This window comes from Stenella coeruleoalba, assembly GCF_951394435.1.
Source record: "Stenella coeruleoalba genome assembly, chromosome: 12".
In the NCBI taxonomy this organism is placed as follows: Eukaryota; Metazoa; Chordata; class Mammalia; order Artiodactyla; family Delphinidae; genus Stenella; species Stenella coeruleoalba.
In genome coordinates this window covers 74392945-74418737 of record NC_137158.1, presented here as the reverse complement: position 1 = coordinate 74418737, position 25793 = coordinate 74392945, and the positions used below count along the sequence as shown (strand labels likewise).

General features: G+C 36.6%; 1 protein-coding gene across 3 annotated transcripts in view; it reads right to left on the bottom strand.

The window, feature by feature from the left end:
- Positions 1 to 25793, bottom strand: part of TAB2 (TGF-beta activated kinase 1 (MAP3K7) binding protein 2) — an 86446-nt gene that overhangs the window by 15735 nt on the left and 44918 nt on the right. For all 3 annotated transcript variants that reach the window (XM_079939024.1, XM_079939025.1, XM_079939023.1), the window contains 2 exons: positions 22408 to 22598; positions 13411 to 14911 (listed from right to left, as the gene is read on the bottom strand). In XM_079939024.1, coding sequence (XP_079795150.1) covers positions 13411 to 14911; positions 22408 to 22509 — 1603 coding nt within the window. In that variant the 5' untranslated portion in view covers positions 22510 to 22598. The remainder of the gene's footprint in view (positions 1 to 13410; positions 14912 to 22407; positions 22599 to 25793) is intronic.

Below are 25793 nucleotides of genomic sequence, written 5' to 3'. Positions count from 1 at the left end.
CTCTCCCCATCCTGTGGAAGGGCAGGTAGCTGTATGCTTATTCTTAAGGCTCCTTCAAACACACATTTCTCAAGCTGGTTCCCATACACAAAGAATGCTAGGTGGTGATAGTGGAGTGTTCTCTTGCAGCACAAGGCTCTTCACTTATTCCTCACAAAGCAAAGTCTGCCAAGTGACGAGTCTCACTTGCCTACCCAGGGCTTTTAGCCCTCATAGTCCTTCATTCTCAAATATGAAGCAATAGCCAAGGATCACCACACATTTGAGCAACATCTGACATGTGAAGGACCTAGATAAAGAGAAAGACTAAACCCAGACTAAGTGAATATAACTGAATAGGGAGATGAGAGAACTCAACTTCTAATGAACACCATTAAGAGAGTTCAGACAATGAGCATCCATAAAACAGCAATCTGCTATGAAAAAGGAATCAGAGAACTAGCTCTTAGAAGTTAAAAACATTACTGCTGAAATGAACAATTCATACATGGACTGACAGAAAATTTAAGGAAATCTCAACTACAAAACAGAAGGACAAGGAAGTGGGATATACTGAGAAGATGACAATGAGAAATAAATAGAAAATTGGTCCAGGACGTTAAATAGCTGATTAAAGTAAGTTCTGGAAAGAGGCAGTAAGAAACTGGAAATCAGGAGATTTCCTGGTCTGAAGGGAGACACTAGCCTTCAAACTGAAGGTCCAATGAATGTAGAAAAATGGACGATTAAAAAAAAAAAGACCTATGCCTAGATACATTACTGTGGTCTATATAGAGTAGTTATACATAGAATATATATGTGTGTGTATATATATATATATATACATATATATATATATACACACACACACAAGTATGTATACCTTGATAAAATTAAAATAATATCCAATTATATACAAGTAGTTAAACCATAATAAGGCACAGGTAAAGACTATGCTGCAGCTTCATTTGTAATATTTGCATTGTAATAATATTTTAATTATTCAGCCAAATCACATTAATTTTCCCTATTCTGGAATCCTAAATTATTTAAATCGTAATGGAACTGAAATTACTTTTTGTACTAGTTCAAAGGGCATTAAGTAAATTACTACCATGAGTGAAGTGTGAAGGAAGGAAACAAAGGGAATAAACTACATCAAGAGCTTACATATTATTACTTCGTATTTATAAATCATTTCACACTAAAGGGGAATCTTTTTCTGTTAGATGAGTTCATTTCATTTTTCACTTGGAAAAATTCAGCATTTTAGATTTTTCATGATAAAGTATATTTCTCAATTAAACTGCAATCTCCTTGAGGGTAAACATTTTTGTATCATCTTGTATCTATTTTTAACCCTGAACATTGTAGGCACTTGATAAATACCTATTAAATGTAAAATAACAACAATAATTTGACTTTTAATGGATAGTAAAATGAAATAGAAATGTCTAGGAAATACTGTTAAAACAAAAATTGGACATTTATTTTAAAGTCTCCTTGAATGTGTACTTCTAATACATTTTACTTAGCAAAATTTTAATAATTTTAAAATATGGCAAGACTTTTTTAGGTTGCTCACACTGCAGAAAGATGGCTCTTTTATATGCCAGTTCTACTAAGGAAATAAGGGTTATATTTAACATTTCAATCATACAACGATTTCTTCAGTTTTCCAAACTTAACTATCTACCTTGTCCTTTTAAATAGACAAAAAAGGAGGAGGAATAACAGGTAGAGAAAAAATACTCAGTATGTTTTAAATCTTCTTTCAGTCAAAATTAAATTTTAATGAATAAAGGTAATTTAGGCATGCAACGCCCCCTGGTGGTTGTTAAAATAACTGACAATTAGTTACTTAAAATACATACTAAGGCTCTTAAAACCGCTTCTATAGGCATACTAGATATTTCACACAGCAATCTCGGAAAACGTAGTCTTTACCGAACTTTGGCCAGCTTCCAATAAACAATGGAGACAATTAATTACTCAACTTTACTTGTAAATAGAAAAACTCACCTGAAGTTTCAGACAGCGCTAGCTTTACTAATTTTAGGCATTCTATAAATGTAAATGACATCTAATTTCTCCAGAAGTTAAAAAAAAAAAATAAGAGAATTGGATGGGCATATTAAAAAAAAGATGCCTTTGCCATTGGAAAACGTACCAGGCATTTATGGATACAAAGATTTTAGGCTTATTTAAAAAAAAAGAGAGAGAGTGAAGGAGATAAACGTTATCACTGGAAACATAAGACACTTATTTCTACTGTCTTTAAAATTTTTGTCTGTCAGGGCAATTTTAAATGCCCAAGTGTGGTACCATGTGGCCTAAGTCATTGTACCCCAAAAGGCACAATGTCACCTTCTAAAATAAATCAAGATTTCTCTGGACTGTAACTGCGGACAGCAGGGATATTTAGATGTTTTATATGCCACTGTATAATTACAATCACTTATTTGGTGATTGAGTCACAAGATTCAGAGACGGCAATTACTCTTTAAAATAAAGCATGCTGATGTTTTAATCTATTTTGCCACTTTTAAGGACAGCTTGAAATCAGATCTTGCAACAGTGTTGCAACTGGGCCTGTAATCTGGGCAACACATTTTACAACAAAACCATGAAAATAATGCTTAACCTCTGTAATTATTTTTAAGAAATTTAAATTACTTATATATTAGTATTAATAATAGATGAGTATGGGACCCCTGCTAGACAACTTTGTTGTCATTTATTTGCATATAATTAAGATGCTGCATGCACTCTTACAGCATTATGATACAGATACTGTCTAAAAGCTTTGTTTTAGAGAAAAAGAAAACTGGGGCCTACAGACACCTAAAGAGCCTCAAAGAAATACAACTGGATGAACCATAATAGGAATTGGGAATGTTTATAGCCTAGAAAGATTTATACTTTAAAAGGGGATATGGTAGTTATTTTCAAGTTTTTGAAGGGATGCCATATGAAAGAGAAATAAGGTCAGTTCAATATGATTTCAAGGAGTATCACTATAACTAAAGAGGAGATACACACAAGATTTTTGTTCTTTTCTCTCAAAATCTTGGAGTGGAGAAGGGCTTTCTAAACATAAACAGAAGCCAGAGGAAAAAAAGATTAAAAAGTTTGAATGTACAAAAATAAAAAAATTTATAAAACAACAAAAAAATTTATTGACCAAGTTAAAAGTAACAACATATTAGAAAAAACAGACTAGGCACAAAACAAGCAAGTTCACAAAATAAGAAATACAAATGGTTTAAAAATTAATACATGAAAAGATGCTCAACCTCACTCATATTCAAAGATGCAAATTTAAAAACACCAAAACAATATATTTTTACCTTTCAGACAGACAAAGATGTATTTTTTTCAATCACCTACATAGTGATGGGTGGGAGAAAGAAGAAAAGGACATTCTTATAAATATTACTAAAAATGTTCCCCATGTATAAATATAGGAGTATAAACTGGTAGAATCTCTTTAGAGAGAGTCTCAAAATTAAAACTGGCAACATGCACTGAGGCGGTCATCAGTGTCCTTCACCAAATATTTCTGCCTCTCTGCTTTCCAGGTATGTGGTAGAATGGCGCCTCTCCATTCTCTCTGAATTAGGGGTGGCTATGTGGACTTGTTTTTTCTAAAGAGTAACAAGTGTCGGAGCAGAAGCTTAAGGAGTCAGAGCTGATTTGCTGTATGTCCTTTGCCTTGCCTGAACAATCACGGAAGCACAGAGATGGAGCTTCCCTTAACCTGGGTACCTAAGTGAGGATGATGTAGAAGGGCCCACCAGCTAATCTAATTGGCAAGTGAACTAGAAATAAACCTTTGTTGTTTAAAGACACAGTTTCTTACAGCAGCATAACCAAGCCTAAATGATACATCTATCAAGATTAAAAATGCACATATCCTTTGACACAGCAGTTTTCCACTCCTGGGAATCTCTTCTGCCAACATACTTGGGTGTAGGCAAAATTTGTATGCACAAAATTTTTACTGCAGCAGTTTGTAAAAACAAGACCCTAAGATCTGTCAAAAAAGGACTGATGAGAGATCATGGTACAAAATACTATGCAGTCGTTGTCGTCTTTTTTTTTTTTGGGGGGTACGTGGGCCCCTCACTGTTGTGGTCTCTCCCGTTGCGGAAGACAGGCTCTGGACGCACAGGCTCAGCGGCCATGGCTCACAGGCCCAGCCGCTCCGCGGCATGTGGGATCTTCCCGGACCGGGGCACGAACCTGAGTCCCCTGCATTGGCAGGCGGACTCTCAACCACTGCGCCACTAGGGAAGCCCTATGCAGTCATTTTTAAAAGAAGCAGATCTGCAATGCCTGACATGGAATACTCTCAAAGAGATAAAAACAAAAACACTGATAAAGATGGAGAGTAAAATACTATGCTTCATTTGTATAAAAAAAGGTATAAATATACATATGCTTCATATACAATTTCAATTTCTAGAAGAACACAAAACGAACTGTTTGTGACCAGCTACTGGTTGTCTCCGGGGAGGGGAACTTTCCATCATAAACCCTTTTTGGTCTGTTTGCATTTAAAAAAAAAATCAAGTATATTTAGAAAAATGTTTTGGTGTAATCCCTATAGAATCCTAGCTGACTTCTTTGTAGAAGGTGACAAGCTGATTCTAAATTATATATGGAATAGCAGGAGACCTCAAAGAGCCAATCTAAAAACAGAACAAAGTAGAATTTACCTGCCCCAATTTCAAAACTTACTACAAAGTAACAATAATCAGTGTAGTAATGGCATAAGGATAGACATACAGATAATAAAAAAAAAAACCCTGAAAGTCCAGAAATAAACCCATGTGTTTACGGTCAACTCATTTTCTACAAAGGTCCCAAGACCATTCAATGGGAAAAGAAGAGTCTTTTCAACAAATGGTGCTGGACTGCTATATTTAAAATAGAGAACCAACAAGGACCTACTGTATAGCACAGGGAACTCTGTTCAATATTCTGTAACAACCTAAACAGGAAAAGAATTTGAAAAAGAGTAGATACAAGTATACCTATAGCTGAGTCACTTCGCTGTGCACCTGAAACTAACACAACATTGTTAATCAACTCTACTCCAGTATAGAAAAGAAAAAGAAAAGGCCACCTATGGTACAGGAGAGAACTCTGCAGCAACAACACAACAGCCCAAATGGTGATGGGACATCTGGACTGCCACATGCACAGGAATGAAACTGGACCCTTATCTCATACCATTACACAGAAATTAACTCAAAATAGATGAAAGACCAAAATTTAAGCTCTAAAACAATAAAACTCTCAGGAGAAAACACAGGGGTAAATCCTGATGACCCTGGATGTGGCAAATGATTCTTAGATATGACAGCAAAAATATAAATAATGAAAGGAAAAAGATAACTTGGGCTTCAGCAAAATTAAAAACTTGTGCTTCAGGGACACTATCAAAGTGACAGGATAACTCACAGAATGGGAGAAAATAGTTGCAAATCATATAAGGGACTTATATCTAGAATATACAGAGAACTCATACAACTCACTAATAAAAACAAATAACCCAATTAAAGAATAGGCAAAGGAAATAAACAGGCATTTCTCCAAAGAAAATATACAAATGGCCAGTGAGTACATGAAATGATCCTTGACATCATTAGCCATCAGAGAAATGTAAATCAAAACCACAATGAGATACCACTTTACAGCCACTAGGATGGCAAGAATCAAAGAAAAAAGCAACTGTGGTGAAGGATGTGGAGAAATCAAAACTCTCGCACATTGTTGGTGGGAATGCAAAATGGTGCAGCCACTGTGGAAGACAGTTCATTCCTCAAATGGCTAAACACAGAGCTACCACAGGACCCAACAATTCTACTCTTATGTGTATACCTACACATATGTGTATACATATGTCCACACAAAAACTTGTACACAGATGTTCACAGCAGCATTATTCACAATAGGCAAAAGCTGGAAACCACCTAAAAGTCCATGAACTGATGAATGAATAAACAAAATGCAGTATATCTATACAATGGCATAATGGGCCATCAAAAGGAATGAAGTCCTAACACGTGTTACAAGGTGGATGAGCTTTTAAAACATTATGCTAGGTGAAAAAAGCTAGTCACAAAAGACTACATATTATGTAGTTCCTCTTATATGAAATGTCCAGAATATGTAAGTCTACGGCGACAGAAGGTAGATTAGTGACTACTTAGGGCTGAGGGTGGAGGTGATGGGATAGGAGGTGATAGATAAAGGGTACAGAGCTTCTTTTTGAAGTGATGAAAATGTTCTAATATTGGTTGTGGTGATGGTTACACACATGTGACTATACTAAAAATCACTGACTTGTAACACTGTAAATGACTGATGAACTTTATCTCAATAAATGTTAAAATAATGACTAAGACTTTTTAAAAGTAAATTAAAAGAATGAAATATTCGTACATGCTAAAATAAAATGATCTTAAGATGTTAAACAAAAAATGTATATAATATATCCCCAAAGAGTCTGTTTATGTTATACACACTGTGGAGTATGTACATATTATATAATGCCACATATATGTATTTATGTATACCCATATACATATATATTGCATTCCCATTTAAAAAAAGTGTGTGAGACAGACAGAGAGAGTAATTATAAAGGGAAGGAGGATCAAGAACTGCTAATGGAGATTACCTCTGATAATTAAACAGTGGGATGGCTGGGGGAAGGGACAGGTCAGGGGTCAAAAGGAGACATTTTTATTGTATCTTCCCTTTTTTGGGTTAAATTTCTTTTACCATATGGATATGTTATTTTCATTAATACTTGTAGAAAATTCAGTTTAACATAGGAAATAACTTGCTAGTAGGCAGAACTCTTCAGAAATGGAATGTGCTGCCTTAGGAGGCAATTTCTCCCTCAGAAAGCACGCAGTACACAATGGGTTTACGCTTGACAGGGGTCCTGCAGGACCAACTGCTGGATGGGTAAGTGGACTGGATAACGTTTGTTGCAGAGTTCTAGATGAAACAAGTCTCTTCCAGCCTTGAGATTTACTCCAAATTAAAAAGGTAAGTAGTCTTAAGACCAGGAAGAACCTACGAGAAGTAGGCCAGATTCGAAAGGAAAAAAATTCTTTAAGTGGTTTGAAGTCAAGCTTAACTACTGAGTTAATTTAATGTGACCTCAATGTCAACATAGTGAGTCAACGTTCGAAAAAAGGCATTTCCAATCAGCAGGTGAATCAGAGTCAAAGTGCAAATTTTAAAATTTAAATTAATTTCTAGTTCCTTTTGAAAAGAATATCTAGCCCCCTCAAGTTTTGTCATGATTAGCATTTTTATTAAATCTCATTAAATAGAAAGGTGTTGTGATTTGGAGGGAAGTACTGCTGAAAAAAATGACAAGGAGGGGCTTCCCTGGTGGCGCAGTGGTTGAGAGTCCGCCTGCTGATGCAGGGGACACGGGTTCGTGCCCCAGTCCGGGAGGATCCCACATGCCGCGGAGAGGCTGGGCCCGTGAGCCATGGCCGCTGAGCCTGCGCTTCCGGAGCCTGTGCTCCGCAACGGGAGAGGCCACAACAGTGACAGGCCCGCGTACAGAAAAAAAAAAAAAAAAAAAAAAAAGACAAGGAATGTGAAAGTCGAAGAAGCTAATTTCCTCTCATACATTTTCTTATTTGTATTTCTATTTTAGGTTTAAAGTCATAGTTGCTGTTTGACAATGTAATGGGACCATAAATATAACTGGAAGAAAAAGTATTAAAGTATCATTAAAAATGCTTATTACTTTAGCTAGATCAATGCCATAGATGCTTTCTGTAGCGATAATGGAGAAGATGAAATCATTTTTGGCAGCAATGTTAGTTTGGTAAGAGCCTCTGGCAACTGTAACAAAACACAGACCACAGGCCACTGCCCCCAATCCCCTACCATGAAAACTGGTTTGAATGAGTGGAGCATTTGTTCTCCACACCTACAGAAGTTTCCAGTGTTACAAAAAGCAAACTTCTATGAATGGGGGGAGGACACCAGAAAGTCTCAGAAGACAGTGAATGATTAAGGACTAAAGTATAATTTACTTCCTTTACAGGGGGTGATGGTGATAGACTTGGTGCTGAGATGAGCAGGGTCCCGAAAGAAGTTTCATTAACTGTCCTCTTTTTTCATTCTATAGCAGAGGGCGTATGAAACAATAGATCTTTAAAAAGAAATTCTCATTTTTGAAATTTTTATTGTAGTATATTTATATTTCAAATGTTAAATGATAAATAAATGAAAAATAATGCGTTTTGTTTACCACATTTATTTAGGCACGTTCTCGCCTCAATTTGAGAAAAATATTTTCCCATGATTCTAGTACCTGGCTTAACTTGCTCTTCTACTCTGAAACAGTATGATTCAGGAGCTTTAGAAAGATCAATTTCACTGCAGGAGGCAGGGATATTTCTTTTCTCTTTATTACCCACACCACACAAATTAGAGTTCAGAAAAGATCCTTACTTAAATATCAGTATTATTTGGGTCACCTCATTTAGTGCTGTGTAAACTGTAAAGCATTACACATGTATAAGTTAACATCGCAAGAGATGCATTTTGCTGGAAAGAACAGTCCTTTGATTTGACTAGAACCAAGTCAATGAAACACTAGATCAAGATTTTGACACTGGATGATACAGAAATCTTGGTCAACACCAGTTCCACGTTGAACAGAAGGAAATGAGATAAGAGGTTGCAGAACAGCACCCACCCCAGTACCGTGTGCACATGCACATAACACAAGGGTACACAGCCATACGAATGTTAGGAAATTCCTTACATAGGTAGGTACGCTTAAAGAAAGTGATCATGGTTGTTATAGCTGTTTGGAGGTTGTTCAGTAAAGAGAAATAATTTGAGTGGCCCATTCTGGGGAAACCTGTTTTTTTTTTGTAGGCTTTGAGCTCTCAAAACAGATCCCTTATTCATTAGCAAAGCTTTTTTTACCTTCAGGTGTCTTTATAAGGTCTTCCGGGACTTCCCTGGTGGTCCAGTGGTTAAGACCCTGCTTCCACGGCAGGGGGCACGGGTTCGATCCCTGGTCGGGAAACTAAGATCCCGCATGCCACGCAGTGCGGCCAAAAATAAAAGAAAAAAATAAAAAGGTGCTTCCTACATCTACCAAGGTTATTACTTTATTGTTTCAAGTTATTTCAAATTATAGCTATATATTATCTATATTGTGATTTCTTTTGTGATAGCTGCCTGTTTTTATTTATTTTTATTGAGTGATCTTCTAGTTCCATGCTTCTCAAACTGAGGCATACACAGCCCCTACAGTGGTGCACCAGGGGTTATATGAAGGTACAAGATAAACCTGAAGCATCTTTCCAGAGGGTTTATTTTGAAAATCTGGAAAGACAGTGCCATGGGCTCTGTTAACTGCCTACGTGAGAGTCCTGACGCTGCTACTTGTCCTTTGGCTAGGTATTTAACCTATCTGTTCCTAAGTATTTTAAGCTGAAAACAGGAATACTACTAGTGCCTATTTTATAGTTGGTTGTGAGAAATAAATGGGCTTTCAGAACAATGCCTAGCACATTATAAGCTTTCAGCAGGTATTAGCTGTTATATATCTTAATATTAGATTATTCATTTCCCCCTTGAGCAAATATAAGCAATGATGGAGAGACAGGAAATGCTGGGGGGTGGATTCAGATAGGGAGATCAGGGATAGTCTCATTGAAAAGGTAGACTTCTGAGTAAAGACTTGAAGGGAGTGAGGGAGTTAACTGTGGAGTCAGGGAGAAGAGAATTTCAGACAGAGGGAATAGCAAGTTCAAAGGCCCTAAGGTATGCCTTCTATGTTTAAAGAATAGTAGCATGAAGGCCAGCAGGGCTGGAACAGAGTGAGTGAGGTGGTAACTAAAAGGAAAAGAGATGGGGGAGAGGCAGTGGATGGCTGAATGAAATAGGTAGTGATCATATGCAGAGGAATCATATGATCTGACTTATGTTTTAAAACTGTATCCCAGTGGATGCTGAGTTAAAACAAGACCATAAGTAGGCAAGGGTGAAAGCAGGTAGGCTACTGCAATAATTCATCTAAGAGATGACAGTAGCTCAGGCCAGAGTGGTGACAATGAACGGGGGTGGTAAGAAAAAAGAATTCTTGATATACTTTGAAGGTTAGAGTTGACAGGATTTATCGTCAAATTAGATGTGAAATATGAAAGAAGGAAGGAGTCAGTGGTATTTCTGAAGTTTCTGGCCTGATTAAGCTGCCATTAATGGAGATAGGAAGAGTAAGTTCGGGGCAATGTCAGAAGCTGTTTCAGACAGAGTAAACTTGGGATGCCTAGTAAACATTCAAATGGAGATGTTAAGTAGGCAGTTAATTAAACTGCTTGAAATTCAGGAAATAAGTCCAGGTTAGAGTTACAAATTTGGGAGCTATTAGCATAGAATAATATTTAAAGTTATGAGGCTGGCTGAGATCATCTAGGGAATGGTAAGGACAGAAAAGAGAGAAGGCCCAAGGATTGAACTCTGAGGCTTTGATCTCACTTCTTTGAACAAAGAAGTAGAAGAACAAAGAAGTGAAAGGTCAGAGAGATGAGGGAGAACCACCAAAGAATAAAAGGAGAGGTGGAATCCTAGTGTATTATCCTATAGTAAGTCAAATGAACAAAATGTTTCACAGAGAAGAAGGTGCTTGACAGCGGCAAACGCTACTGATACAGATCAAGGAAGACAAGGGCTGAAAGACCACTGGGTTTAGTAACGATGCTGTCACTGATGACCTTGACAGGAGCAGTTGTGGCTGACTGCAGTGGGAAAAATCCTGACTAGAGAAGACTCGAGAGAGAATGGGAGAGAAGTTGGAGTTAGCACATTTAAGCAATACTTTATTTTCACACTCCAGTTAGTATACAAATATCTCACATCTACTTTAAACAAAAATTCCCCTTATCAAGTTATCTTCATAAAATAAATTACTCTCTGGGGGTGGTGGTGGGAGGAGGAGAGACACAGGTGAGGGAGATTAAGAGGTATAAACTTTTGGTTATGAAATTCTGAGTCACAAGCATAAAATGTACAGCATGGGGAATATAGTCAATAATTATGTAATTTTTTGTATGGTGACAGATGACAACTAATCATCGTGATCACTTTGAAATGTACAGAAATATTGAGTCACTATGATGTGTACCAGGAACTAATACAGTGTTGTAGGTCAATTATACTTCAAAAACAAACAAAGAGACATCAGATTTGTGGCTATCAGAGGTGGGGGGGGGGGCGGAATTAGATGAAAGCAGTCAAAAGGTACAAACTTCTAGTTATAAGATAAATAAATACTAGGGATGTAATGCACAACACAGTAAAGATAATTAACACTGTTGTACGTTGTAAATGAAAGCTGTTAGGAACAAATCCTAAGAGGGACTTCCCTGGTGTTCCAGTGGTTAAGAATCCGCCTTACAATGCAGGGGATGTGGGTTCGATCCCTGATCGGGGAACTAGGATCCCACATGCCGCGGGGCCACTAAGCCCACGTGCCTTAACTACAGAGCCCACGCGCTCTGGAGCCTGCGCACCACAACTACTGAGCTCACCTGCTATAACTACTAAGCCTGTGCGGTATGGAGCCTGCCGGCCACAACTAGAGAGAAGCCTGCACGCTGCAACAAAGAGCCCAGGCGCCACAAAGAAAGATCTCGCGTGCCGCAACTAAGACACGATGCAGCCAAAAAAATAAATATTAAAAAAAAAAATTTTAAAAAAGAGAATAAATCCTAAGAGTTCTCAGTCAGAAGGAAAACATTTTAAAAATCTATTTCTTTAATATTGTATCTATATGAGATGATGGATGTTCAGTAAACCTACTGTGGTAATCATTTCATGATGTACATATGTAAATCAAATTATTATGTTGTACACCTTAAGCTTATACAACGCTATATGTCAATTGTATATCAATAAAACTGGAAGAAAAAAATTACTCTCCATTTAAGAATCAGTAACTATCCAAACACAGGAAATCTACTATTTTGTTGGAAGGAGAGGAGAAGAAAGGACTTTGAGGGAAGAACAGGAATTAAGTATCAGTGGAAAAAAATACTGTTATATTAAAAATAATTTACTGCCAAAACTAAACAAAAATGGTTCCAGTTTAGTCACAGATATATGGAAAATAAAGTCTCAGCACAATTTCTAGTGAAATCAGAATCACCCATGGAGCTTTAAAACACACATGGGCACCCATGCACACGTGCACCCAGGCTTCACCATTAAGAAGCTCTAATTGAGCAAGTGTGGACTGAATCTGGGCATTTTTATGTTTTGAAAGCTTCGTAGGTGATTACAGAATTTGAAAGCACCACACCCTAGCTTGGGTTGTGAATCACTAGAATATAATTGTTTAAAACATAAAATAAACCAAAACAATCAGGCTCCTCTAAGAAACTCAGCAGTAAAATCACTACTTTTAGAAATTCTAAAAACGACAAGTGGTACTAATAGTAGTAGGAGGCTACATGCTGCATGGGGGTGATACAGTATTTTCCAATCTATAATACTTGGAACAATTCATTGGCGATATAAGGATGACTGAGATACATCCTTACTCTAAAGGACTCCAGCTAATTTACAAAACCTGAGTCAATAGTCAAGACAAACATCCTCTCCTTTTTTATCTGAATGAATTTAACAGTTTCCTACGGAAGATTAAATAAGGGGTCAGATAAAATGTGATATGATAGAAATTATCTCTAATTGAATTAATATAGATATAATTTAGTATTACACCAATATTAACTAGCCTGTTCCAGAAAAGGACAATCAAGTGAGATAGATTTAAAACTAATGTTTTCATTCACAATTCCGAACAAAGAGAAAGGTTGCACTAACTGATGTTTAAGGGAGACTGAAAGAAATAAGTACCAGGAACAGGATTCAAATTTCTCTTTGAGTTATTCAAGAATTCACAGCAATTTAAATTTTGTTATAAAATAAGACAAGTAATGTTGTATTAGAAAAATGAAGAACAGAGAATTCTTCTGGTCAAAGAAGGCAGATTTACTATATTAGTTCACTAATCTCTTATTAAAATGTTTTTATGAATTTTTATTTGAAGAAAATTTAAGGGGAAAATCTGCATCACTACAGGTGACAGAGTTACTGAAAAGAAAGTTTTATAAACGTTAAGAAAACAGACAAATCAAGAGTTGATTATTCTGAAGATCTGATAAGGCTACCATTCAAGCTTCAAGTTATAAGATAAAACTGATATTCAAAATTTATATGAACACTCTCAAAGGTTCTTAAGACAGTATTATTTCAGGCAACATTTAAAAGATAAAATAATGGTGATATCCACTTCTGCAGTGAAATCAAATGTACACCAATTAAGCCCAGAATGGAAAATGATCCCATTGCCAATATTATTATTACCTTGTGTGTAGGCAGCATCATCAGATCCCATACTCAACTTCCGTGCTTCACTTATTCTATCCACATGTGCTAAAGCAGGGTCCGTGAGGTGCTGAATATTCTCTGTTTCTACATAATGATCAGGATGGTTCAGCAGATTTGTAAGTTCAAAGGTAGGGGACACCACCCCTGGTGAAACTGCAGGGGGTTTATTGGGAGAAACGGTAATTTTGAAAGTATATTTTGTATTGGGTTGAGTGACCACCACTCGAGGAGAAGTTGCAGAGTTATTGCCTATTGCTCGACTTTTGGGAGGGTGGTGATGAATAAAGGCAGGCCCCATGCTCACTTGCCCGGACATGTTCCTGGAGGCAGCAGATGCTCCAGAGTTTGTGGATATGAAGAGAGTGGGCTGATTCCGCATGACCTGCTCATCTCCTGTGGTGGCATTAGCTGAAATATAGACCTTAGGTTGACTACGGGACATCACCTCATCGGTATTTGGGGGACTGGCAGCTATGTAAACAGTGGGTTGATTTCTGTTTAAGGTCTGGCTGTTGACCGAAGAGGAACTGCTGGAGGTTCGAGGTCCAGAAGAACGCAGTTTCGAAGAACTGCTTCTTTGCGGGGGTTCAAGTTTGATTTCAATCTGGTTTTTCCGAGGTCCTGTTGAAATATTCTGAATGTTATATTGGCTATGGGCAGAAGACTGTGAGCTACCAGACGAATGAATTGTTGGTGGCTGTGGAGTAGTAGGTGAACTGATGGGCATGTAGACGTGAGAGGTCTGGTGGCCTTGCTGATTTGGCTGCTGGGCTGAGGTATGTGGCAGAGGATTAGATGCAGGATATGTAGTCCAGGGACCAGGTTGTGAAGGTTGATAAACTTGTTGAGGGTTCATGGGATTAAACTGAGATACCCAGCCAGAATGCTGTTGTGTCTGTCGAGTTGTACCACTAGGAGTTGTAATGTAGGGCCTAATATAGATAGAATTTCCCTGTGGACTGTTAAGTACAGGTGGAGGTACACCATGTATGTGCAAAGATGTAGGAGTATTACGACCAGTCTGGATATTTGGGGCTAAAGTTACCATAATGGGATTAAATCTTGGAGTTTGTTGAGAAAGGTTAGATGTTCCTTTGCTGCCTAAGTGAAATCCAAGATGTGGTGCTGAATTTGAAGCACCAGATGTACTGGACATTCCAAAAACATTAAAGCCTTGAGGAACTTGAGCTGGTGCTGTCTGTGGCTCCTGCTGAAATAGTTCATTATTGGACTGACCACCTTGAAGTTGTCCATCACTAATGCTGTGCGTTAGAGTCCTACTTCCATTCATTCTATTTCCTTCTCTTCCATGGTGGTAAACATTCTGTGATTGCAAGTCCAAGTTGAGAGAAGTCATGTGATTGCGTAGACCAGAAATTCCAGAATCATCCGAAAAATTCAAGTCTCCTTCACCGTAAAGATACCTTGTACTCTCCTGAGAGAGAACTGCACAGCAGGCATCCAGGTTATTATTATTCTATAAGACGAAATAAAAACAGCTTGTGTTAACAACCAGAAGCCAATGCATATACTCTCATCACTACTTAAATATTACACGATTAACAAGAGATTATTTAATACAATTATAACAGATACACTTGAGCTCTTTTACTTGAGAAGAACTAGTATTTATGCAAATAGTTGAATTAAAAATCCTCACTACTAATGTAATGGAAAAGTTCTCTAACTAGCAATAGCTAAAAGTGAACAAAGTCAGTATTCTGTTTTAGGAGTTATTTTATAGTAAAATGGATTCATGCAAATATAGTAAAATTACAACTTAATTAAAAATGCAGTTTGAATTTTGAACAAAATATAAGCATTCAACTTAAGCATATAATATTGTATAATTAATATTTTGCATATTCATGTGCTATGTAATTCTTTTAAACCAATGACCTTTTAAAAACTATTATTTGTGGTATTTAAATTAAAAAGTTCTAAAATTCATAACAAAGGCATTACAATTCCTTATGTGCTTCCTCTTGTGTTAAAAACAAACAAGCCACATACATATACATATGTAAGATCAAGGTAGCCTCCAGAGTAACTGAGATCACATCTTTGCCTTTAGATAGCATCATATAATTCTACTCCAGAGAAATGAAAAACAAAACAAAACAAAAAAACAATTAGACTGTTTCTAAAGAATTCTCAAAAGAAACTACTTACAAATTATCCATAAAAATATTTACTGAACACCTACGATATGTACATCATTCTGTTTGAGACTGTGGAAGACTCAAATGATGTATAAAACCAGACTTTTCCCTAGAAGAGCTTGCAAGTCAATTAGGGAGACAAACCATGGATTTATGAAAAGGTAACATTATTAAAACATGAATATATGTCAAATAATAAGTGGTATTGAAGTTCAACAGAGAGTTAATACCGTAGGCTACCGCAGAAAGGACTGTGTTAATGAAGGAGGTATAATCTCATGGGTTTCACAGTATATGTAGGACTTGGATAGGAAAAAAGGCATTCCTGGTGAAGGGAATGGCATGCCTAAAGACAGACATAAATGTGATAGTAAGGAAGAGTATGTTCTAAACAAGGTGACTGGAGCAGATCTGGCTGGAGTTAAAGGTTTGTATTGGAAATTTTGTGGAACAAATTGTTAGAAAAGCAGATTGGGGTTAAATAATTGGGGCTTGTTAAAAATGAGTTATACTAGAGTTTGGGCTTTAATACAGGCAATGGGGAGAGCCACTGAACATTCATTAACAGAGAAGTGAAGACACAAAGGGTGTTTGGGGAAGATAAAGAACTCCACTGATACTTAAGATGAAGAGGAAAGGAAAACTTTTTGCCAAGAAGATCGGTTAGAAGATATGAAATAATGACTGATGGTGGAAACAAATTATGAAAGACTACAAATAAACAGTCAACACAATTTGGCTATAAGGGAGAAAGAGAATTCAAAGACAGCTGGAAGACAAAGAGCCTGACAGAAGGGGGACAGTTTTAGACATAAAGAGGATGAATATAGCCAAGTTAAAATGTCTACAGGTGGTTTGACATGAGATAAAATCTTATTAGAGAAAATGGAACTAAAAGGCATCTCGAAGTCTTGTTAAGAAATGGTAGTCCACAGTTTGACCAGATAATACGAAAGAAAAGATTAGTGAGCAACGTTTGACTTTTTTTCTTCCCCAAACGAACACTTCAAATCTCTCATGCTATAAAAATCCTTTTATCCTACACATAACTCTGAATTGATATATACTAGTTTTTCAAAGAAAATTTAAAAATTCATCACAATCTTTATCAATTGATTACTCCTTATCATAGTTAGACCTTATCTTTTGCCCAACCTAACTGATGCTTTTTGCTTCAAGCTAAGTTTATTGCTATTCTTAGTAAATTCTTCTCCCTCCTAAGTCAAAGCTCACAAAGACCTCTTCTTCTCATCTCCTTTGCCGACATTCCCAAATTAAAATGTATATTCCCTACTAAATCCAATCCCACACTTCCTTTTTAAAAGCTGATACTCCCATTTAAAAAGTCTTCTTCTCTAATTCTCTTGAGCTCTCAAAAATCCTTTCAATTCTTTATAATCTCTCATTATTTAATATGTCCTAGTCCCAGCTATGCCATAACTCACGTGCCCTTAGGTTTTTTACTCTCTACAGACATTAGTTTCTTATCAGCAAAACATAAAAGAACTTACAGGGATTTTACAAGGCTACAATAGGATAAAAGGAAACGTACCTTTTATTAAACATTTTATTTTGGAAAATTTTAAACACATATGAAAATAGTAAATATGACAAACTCTCCTATATGCATCATGCATCTTTTAAAATATCAATATATGGCAAATCTTTCTTCATCAAATGTGTAAGCCCCAGCTGCTCCCTTCATCAAGCTAGATCAAGCCTGACATTATTTAATTTCCATCTGTAAATATTTCAGTATGTATCTTAAAACATAACCACAGTGCCATTATCATACCCTAAAATAATCAACACTTAAGATCGCATAATATCCAAATAGTGTTAAAGTCCCTTGATTGTCTCATAAGTATCTTTTTAGTTAGTTTAAATCGGGATCTAAGCAAGGTCCACATATTTAATTTGGTTGATATGCCTCTTAGATTTCTTATAATAATAATTAATCCTCCGCTCTTTCTCAAATTTTCTAAGCCATTTGTTTTTTGAAAAATGATCATTTGTCCAGCAGATTTCCCATCTGGATTAGCTGACTGCACCCTGTGGTATCAATATTTTCTGTATTTCACTGTGAACTAGAAGGTACAACTAGAGGTATGCGCAGGTTCATGTACAAATTGTTAGCAAGACCCTGTATGGGCTTTATTTCATAGTGTATCACACAGGAGGCACAATAATATATCTGCCTGTCTTTTTGTGATCTTAAGGCTGATTGGTAGGTTCTGATGTTGTCACAGCTTGATCCAGCTAATGATTTTTTTTGTGTGTGTGTGTGTGTGTGTGTGTGTGTGTGGTATGCGGGCCTCTCACTGTTGTGTCCTCTCTCGTTGTGGAGCACAGGCTCCGGACGCACAGGCTCAGCGGCCATGGCTCACAGGCCCAGCCGCTCCGCGGCATGTGGAATCCTCCCGGACCGGGGCACGAACCCATGTCCCCTGCATCAGCAGGAGGACTCTCAACTACTGCGCCACCAGGGAAGCGCCAGCTAATGATTTTTATCAGCCAATGATAATCACTGTTTAGAAACTTTATCTCATTAGGGGTTGCAAAATGGTGCTATTGGTGATATTCCAAATATAAGATTCCTTTCTCATGTATTAGCTGCAATTCTTCCTCATAGAACTTGATCTCTTTAACTATTTACTTACTCTTTGCACAGAAGAGGCAGGATAAATAAGTTCTCTTTACTGGCTTTTAGAATAATGAATTGGTGCCCTAGCAACTTCCAAAGGTGACACTTATTTTCAGTATCATTATAAACTCCTGTATCTTTAACATTTTGATATGTGTCAACTGATTGTGGTCATTATATCCTATCTTCAGCCTAGTGGGAATGACTCCAAGTTGGCTCCTGTGTACATATGACATGAGCCCATTAGTCTTTCATAGCTTCCTTGCTTTCTAATATGACAAGATGTCTAAGATCATCTTGTACACATCTTATCCCAGACCTGGGACCAGCTGTTTCTCAAAGAAGCCCTGGCTACTTTTAGTGGGAAACTGTATAGGACTCCCTTTAAGTGTATCAAAAGAGATGGGATGAGTTTTTAAAAGGTTGAAAAATCACTGCTTTTTTATATATATACAAATGTGCATTCTTTTCAAAACCACAAAAGAGTCTGAATCATTATTTTCAGTTCATCTTTCATTTTTCTCCAAGCTTCTTGCACAGAGACATTACAGATAATATCAAAGTATACACTATAATCATCCTTCTCAAACTCTGATTCATTCACCCTTTCAACCGATATTTACTGAGCATCCCAGTAGGATGTAGAAAGGAATATAATCGCTGCTCTTAAGGATCTCACAGTCCAGTGGAGGAGATTAATGTGTATGCAAATAAATATAATGTACAATGGTAGGTGTTTTAATAGAAATATGAATAAGGATTATGGGTGGAGAGCACCTGAGAAGGCTTCAATTAAGGATATGGTAAGTAACACAACATATTACTTTGAAAAGAAATAGCAATTTTTATTTATTTATTTATTTATTTTTGTGGTACGCGGGCCTCTCACTGTTGTGGCCTCTCCCGTTGCGGAGCACAGGCTCCGGATGCGCAGGCTCAGCGGCCATGGCTCACGGGTCCAGCCGCTCCGTGGCATGCAGGATCTTCCCGGACTGGGGCACGAACCCGTGTCCCCTGCATCGGCAGGCGGACTCTCAACAACTGCGCCACCAGGGAAGCCCAAGAAATAGCAATTTTAAACTTACAGATTTAATCGTCATATTAAAAGAATTAAAAACTAGTGAAAATTTCAGTTAAAAAAATTAAAGTGTCAACTATGCAATATTTTTACACTATTCTAAGTTATGATTTAATTACCAAATTTTAAAGATATGAATTACATCCACTGATAACATAGCTATCTTAGAGAATCCACAGCACAAGGAAATGATGTGAGTAGTTCCCAAAAGAGGGGGCTGAACAGTAAACAAAGTCAGGAAGAGAACAGAGGATAGATATTTCTGTTCTCCTCCTAAGAACATGTATACAAAGTGGTAGTGTGACATGATTCTTTAGCTACTAATTTTCAATATTCTATATACTTTTTTTTTTATCTAGAAAAGTTCTGAACCAGTATATTATAGGGAGGATCCCTCCAGAGAAAAGACAGCCTACCCAACTGAGAAAGGGAGAGTGGCTCTCAAAAGAAAGGCTGTCACCAAATAAGAGGTGTTTATACTACATTTAGAGGTAGCTTATTTGCCGTTACAGTTTAAAAGTAACTCTAAATTTGGGAAAACTTACACCTTAGTTGTATCCCCAGAGGAGCCCTCCCCATTCCTTGCTTGTCACATTTGTGTTATATCAGCTAAAAGGGACATTATTCGAATGATTAGCAACTCAATTTAAAGAGAGTTGGGTGTTGGGAAGCATGCCATACGGAGGTTTGTGTTTGTAAAACCAGATTAACACACTGAAAGTTGAAAACATGTTTACTTATTTTATTTTTTAAAAAACTAGGTAATTCATTTACAAAGATCAAAACAATATTAAAAGATACACGCTGAGAAGTCTCACTCCCATCTGGCCTGTTCCTCCTTGCCCACCATGGGTAACCATCTTTTATTAACTTTGTTTTTAATCCTTCCAGTATTTCCTCATGCAAACAGGGGCAGACGTACATACATGTGAATATTTATTTATAGATGTATTTACATACATCTATATATACTGCTCCACATTTTTTTTTTAACTTAATATATCCTGAAGATCATACTGTAAGAGTTTCTCTCTCCTCCCTCCCTCCCCACCCCCTCCATGTTCTGGACAGTTCTTTCAGTAGCAAATCTTATACAATCTTATTGAAGAACCTATATATAATATTTTTGTAGTTTTCAATGATTCACTGAACATTCTCAGTATAGTCTTATCAGAAAATGCTATTTGAAAAATTAGGAAGAGGTACCTGAGTTCTAGGGGAAGACACCTTCCCCTATCTCTGCTTCTTCCCATACTTTCTTTACCTTCTGACTCCATTTTTATTACCCTTTTTTCCTCTTTCATTTCGCTGCACATCCGATATCAACAAATATGGACTATTGATTCATTCACCAAATATTCATTATGGGCCTTCCACTATTATTACTGTTATTCGTATTGGTTGCTAACATTTATTGAGCACTCATTATGAATCAGGTATCCTTAGTTGCTTTCCTGCATTATCACATTTAACTCTCTGTGAACTTTCTTTATTCCCATTGTACCCCTGAGGAAAATGGGGGTCAGAGAGGTTAATTCAATTGCTGCTAATAACTGTCAAATCTTGAACTCAAGTCTCTATCAGGAAAATATATACTATTTGTTATTATTTAAATTTTTAAATTTATTTCCCCCTAGCTTTAACTGAGGTATGATTGATAAATAAAAATTGTATATATTTTGGTTGTACATGATGTTTTTTAAAGGTATACAATGTGATGATTTAATATACATATACATTGTGCAATGGTTACTACAATTAACACATCCACCACTTCACATAGTCAACTCTTCTTTCCTTCCTTCCTCCATCCCTCCCCCAACTCTCCCACCCTGGCTTCTTTCTTTCTTTTTTGGTGGTAAGCATACTTAAGATCTGTTCTCTTAGCAAATTTCAAATATACAATACAGTATTATTAACTCAAAACATATGCTCTTAAACAATATACCACAGAAAGAGCCAGACGTGTTTGGAGAATTCCAATCAGTTGAGGATGATTATAGCATAGGGTGTGAGGGAGGAGGGACTGGGTAAGAGATCATGCTGCAGAAGAAGGCACGATTTTAGATCACAGACCTAGTATGTCCTAGTCAAGATATATAAACTTTACTCTGAAGGGTATGGGGAACAACCATGAGGTTTTTAAACAGGTAAATATGATAAAACCTGCATTTAAAAAGACATTTCTAGCAGAAGTGAGGAGGATAGATAGGAGCGACCAAAGCTGGGTTAGACTAAAGGTGGGTAGACCAATTAAATGTACAGATAAAAAGATGATAGGGTGTGAACAAAATGTAGTCACTTGATATCAAGTACAGATATTGAGCCTTTAAAGTTTCATATAATTTCAAACTTTAAAAATCATTCATCAAGAATAAATATGTCTGAAACCAAATCACTTTTTTATATCTCCATTTTAACAAGCTGAAAAATAGTTCTTGATAGAAAGGTTTCCAGTTTAATCAAATGAGTAGGTACACTATCACTAACTATTTAGAATTACGGATTTCTAAAATTGTACGTACTAAGAAAAATGTAAAAATTTATTAGATAGTGGTATTAATTGGAAAACTTAAAAATAAACATTTTTCTTCTTTAGAATTGGGACTTCAGGCATTGTCTAGTCAAATTTCCTCATTTTACAAATAAGAAAACTAAAGTACAAAAGAAGGCATATTACTTGTCAAATATGTTTAGGGTGCCCATTTAGGATTAGATCTCAAGTTTCCTGATTCCTTATTTAATGATTTTCTCACTTTCATATGAAGACCTGGAATTTTTAAAAGTTCTGGCAAAATGGGGAAAGGGGGGAGTGAAGCAAGCTCATAGTAAGTGTGGACCATGTATCAATGCTTTATATTGAGATCTCATTTAATCCTCACATCTACTTTACAAGGTAGGTATGATCCATATGACAGATGGGGTACAGAGAGCCTAACAACTTGCTAAAGGCCACATGACTATCAGACACCAAAGCTCATCTCTCCATCATAGTACACTAATGCCAAAGAAGATAAAAGAGTTTTCTTTCAGTGTTTAAAAAAATACCAAGTTTGTATTAATAAATTCAGAAATCATTGAACACTGACCTGTAACATGCACCTGGATACAACAACTTCAGGTACTTCAGGGAATTTTTGTCGCAGGTCATGTAAAACCTGAAAATCAATTTGGTGGCTTCCTTGGGCCATTCGTATATTGCCTGATCAGGACTATTTGTACAGTAGGCAATTCTAGGCCTTAGTGGAAACAGTACTCATCTCTTCTGTCCAAGCATTTTCTGTGAAAGAAAGAAAAAAAACTTTAATGAGAACTGTTATAGAATGAATATTGTTGTGGATTTAAAATTTCAATACAAAAGGGTATGTGCTTTAGTACCTAACATTTAATATAAACTATAAAAATATTATTTAGTCCTATAATGCTTCCCATATAGTTATACTGTCTTTTCAGTTTATAACTACTGGTGGCAAACTTTAAAATGTTCTAATTCCTATGTATTTGTATGCTTTATAATGGCTGTGCCAAAAGGCATTCAAATAAGAAACTGTCAAGGTTGTTTTAAAATGGAAAACTGAGTAACTTTACTGATTTTTTTCTTAATGATCAGAGGACAGTCTAAGGTAAGTAATCTTGTTTATTCTACTTAAAATTTTTAAAGTTTGGATCCTGAAAAAGCTTGGTCCTACAAATAGCTTTGCCTGCTTTGTCTAAAACTGATCTGTGAATCAAAACATTTGATATTTTGCCTTAATTTTCAGATATACTTAATCTTTAAATGTGTAATCAATTCATTCTCAGGGCCTTAGCAGCATTTTATTCCCTCTGTTTCTATAAAATCAGTATTTTAAAAATGCTAATGCTTGGGCCCCAACCCCAGAGGTTCTGATTTAATTGGCTGGGAGCAGCATGAGCGTGTGGATATTTAAAAGCTCCCCGAGTGATTCTAACGTATGGCCCAAGTTGAGAATTACCTAACTTATTTATATTCCTAATATTCCTAATGTAAACCGTGCTTAATCTTGAAAGCCTCTTTGGGATATAAATAGTATAAAGTATATTAAACCTAAATAACATATTAAAATATTTAAAATCATTCCATTTGCATAATAATTAAAATACATTTCATTTTAGTATAAATTTGACAATACGACAATCTCTTTAAAACAAATTTCTTATCTGTAGCATTTCTCTTTTCCATAAGCTTAAATACAAGTCTGTAAACTCTATGAATATAGGAATTAGGTCTCTTTTGTCCATTATTACACACCTAGTGCTTTGTAGACAGTTTTCAGCATAACAGTAGATATTAAAACACTTTTGAGTAAATTTAGTTATGACAGGCCTCCCGAATCCTCAACACAATAAAAGCTCATTGAGATATCATGTTTGGTAAAGACTCTCAAGCTTTTTATTATCATTTGGTTAATTCTTCCTTAATTCTTTTGTCTGTGTGACTTTAGCTTAGTTACATCTCATAGGTAAAAGCACTGCCAAACCAAGTTATCTGCATTACACATTTCTCAAATCTATTTCCAAAACACACACACACACACACACACACACAATTTTTAGCACTCAATGTAGTGTTTCTAGAAAAGGGTTGCAGGAGAAAAGAAAAGTACTGGAAATTAGTAAAGATATTTAAACATAACAATAAAGGGCGATAAACAGGCTACAGTACTGCTCATCTTGAGAAAGCCTCCTTGACTTCACTCCAGCTATCAGCTCATTTATCTGCCCATTCCCTCTTTTGGGCTAAACTCCTTGAAAGGGTGGTTTATACTTTGTCTTCATTTCCTTCCTCTTATCACTTTTAAATCCACCCCAGTCAGGTTTTCATAGTTTTTCTCCACTGAAACTACACTTATCAAAGCTGTCCTGGATCTTCAGGTTGTCAAACTTAACAGTCACTCCTCAGGCCTCATCTCACCAGACCTCTCTGTAGCTTATGAACTAGTCAACCACTCCCTCATTCTTTAAACAATTTCTTCACTTGGCCTCTGAGATTTATACTCTTCTGGATTTCCTCCTACCCACTAGCAGCTCCTTCTCAGTTTCCTCTGTCAGATCCTCTTCCCTTTCGGAACATCTAAATGTTGGTGAGTTATGGAGTTCAGATCTAGGGTTTCTTTTCAATCACACCTACATTCCTCTTCAAGGTAATCTCATCCAAACACACTACTTTAAAGAGAGGCTTTGCAAATCTGTATGTCCAACACCAAGGGAGCTCTCTCTCCCTTGAGTTCCAGACTAATATAACCAGCTGCCTGCCTCACATATCCTTTTGGATATCTAAAATTCACTTCAAACTTACTATGTCCATAATTGAACTCTCAATTTTCCCCCATCCAAACCAAACCTTTCCCAGTCTCTTTCATCTCCGTATATGGTACCACCAATCATTCAGTTGTTCCTTCTCACATGCCATATCTAATCCATTATAAAGTTTGGTTGGTTGTTATCTGCAAAAGAATATTCTGAATCTGACCACTTCTCCCCACCTCTATTACCGCTCTTGTCCAAGCTGCCATCATAGTTCACCTAGACTACTACTGCGAAGGTCTCCTAACTGGTCTCCTCCCTGCCTTAACTCTTTGCTCTACCCCCACCTCCCACTCTATTGAACAGAGTGATCTTTGTGAAAAGTAAATCAGAACAATCATTTCCCCAGCACAAAATCCTAAACAAGGCCCCTGGCTAACTACCACCCCTGGGGCTTTGTCTCCTACCACCATCTTTATTCCCTCAGTTCCAAACTAAGTTCCCTCATACTGGTTACTTTCCAAAGAGAAGCCAATCTCATTCCTCCCTTAGGACTTTTAGACTCCTTGCTCCTTCTGCCTGGAACACTTTTCACTCAGATACTTGCATGGCTTTCTCTCTTACTTCATTAACATATCTGATCAAATGTCACTTCCTCAGAGACTGCTTCCTTGACCAATCTATCTAAAATAATGCCACACTTGTTTCCCTTCCCTCACTATCACATCCTCATACCTTGCTTTTACTTCATAGCATTTATCAATATCTGACATACCTACCTACCCACCTGCCTATCCCTAAAGCGTTAGCTCCGCAGGATTACGAACTTTGAAGTTCACTGCTGTATCCCCAGGATCTAAGTCAAAGATGTAACATTTGTTGGATGAAATAAAGGTTTTACTGTATGGTTTCTTCATATTTTTTGCTTCTAACATGCATTTCAAATAACCTAGATTGGAAATTTATATACATAATTTGAGGGAGAAGCAAATAAATAAATTCTCAGTCTAATTCAGGACAACCTTTCTTATTTAAAAGTAGATGAATCATGTAAATAAATTTCAACTTATTCTATTGTTAAAACATATACAGAAATTTCTAAAGTTCTTTGAAAAACTCTTATCACACTTGCTTGCTTTCTAATAAAGACTATCAAGTACACAAACAAGAAAATTGTTCAAACGTACAACTGTATTTTAGGGATTCCACT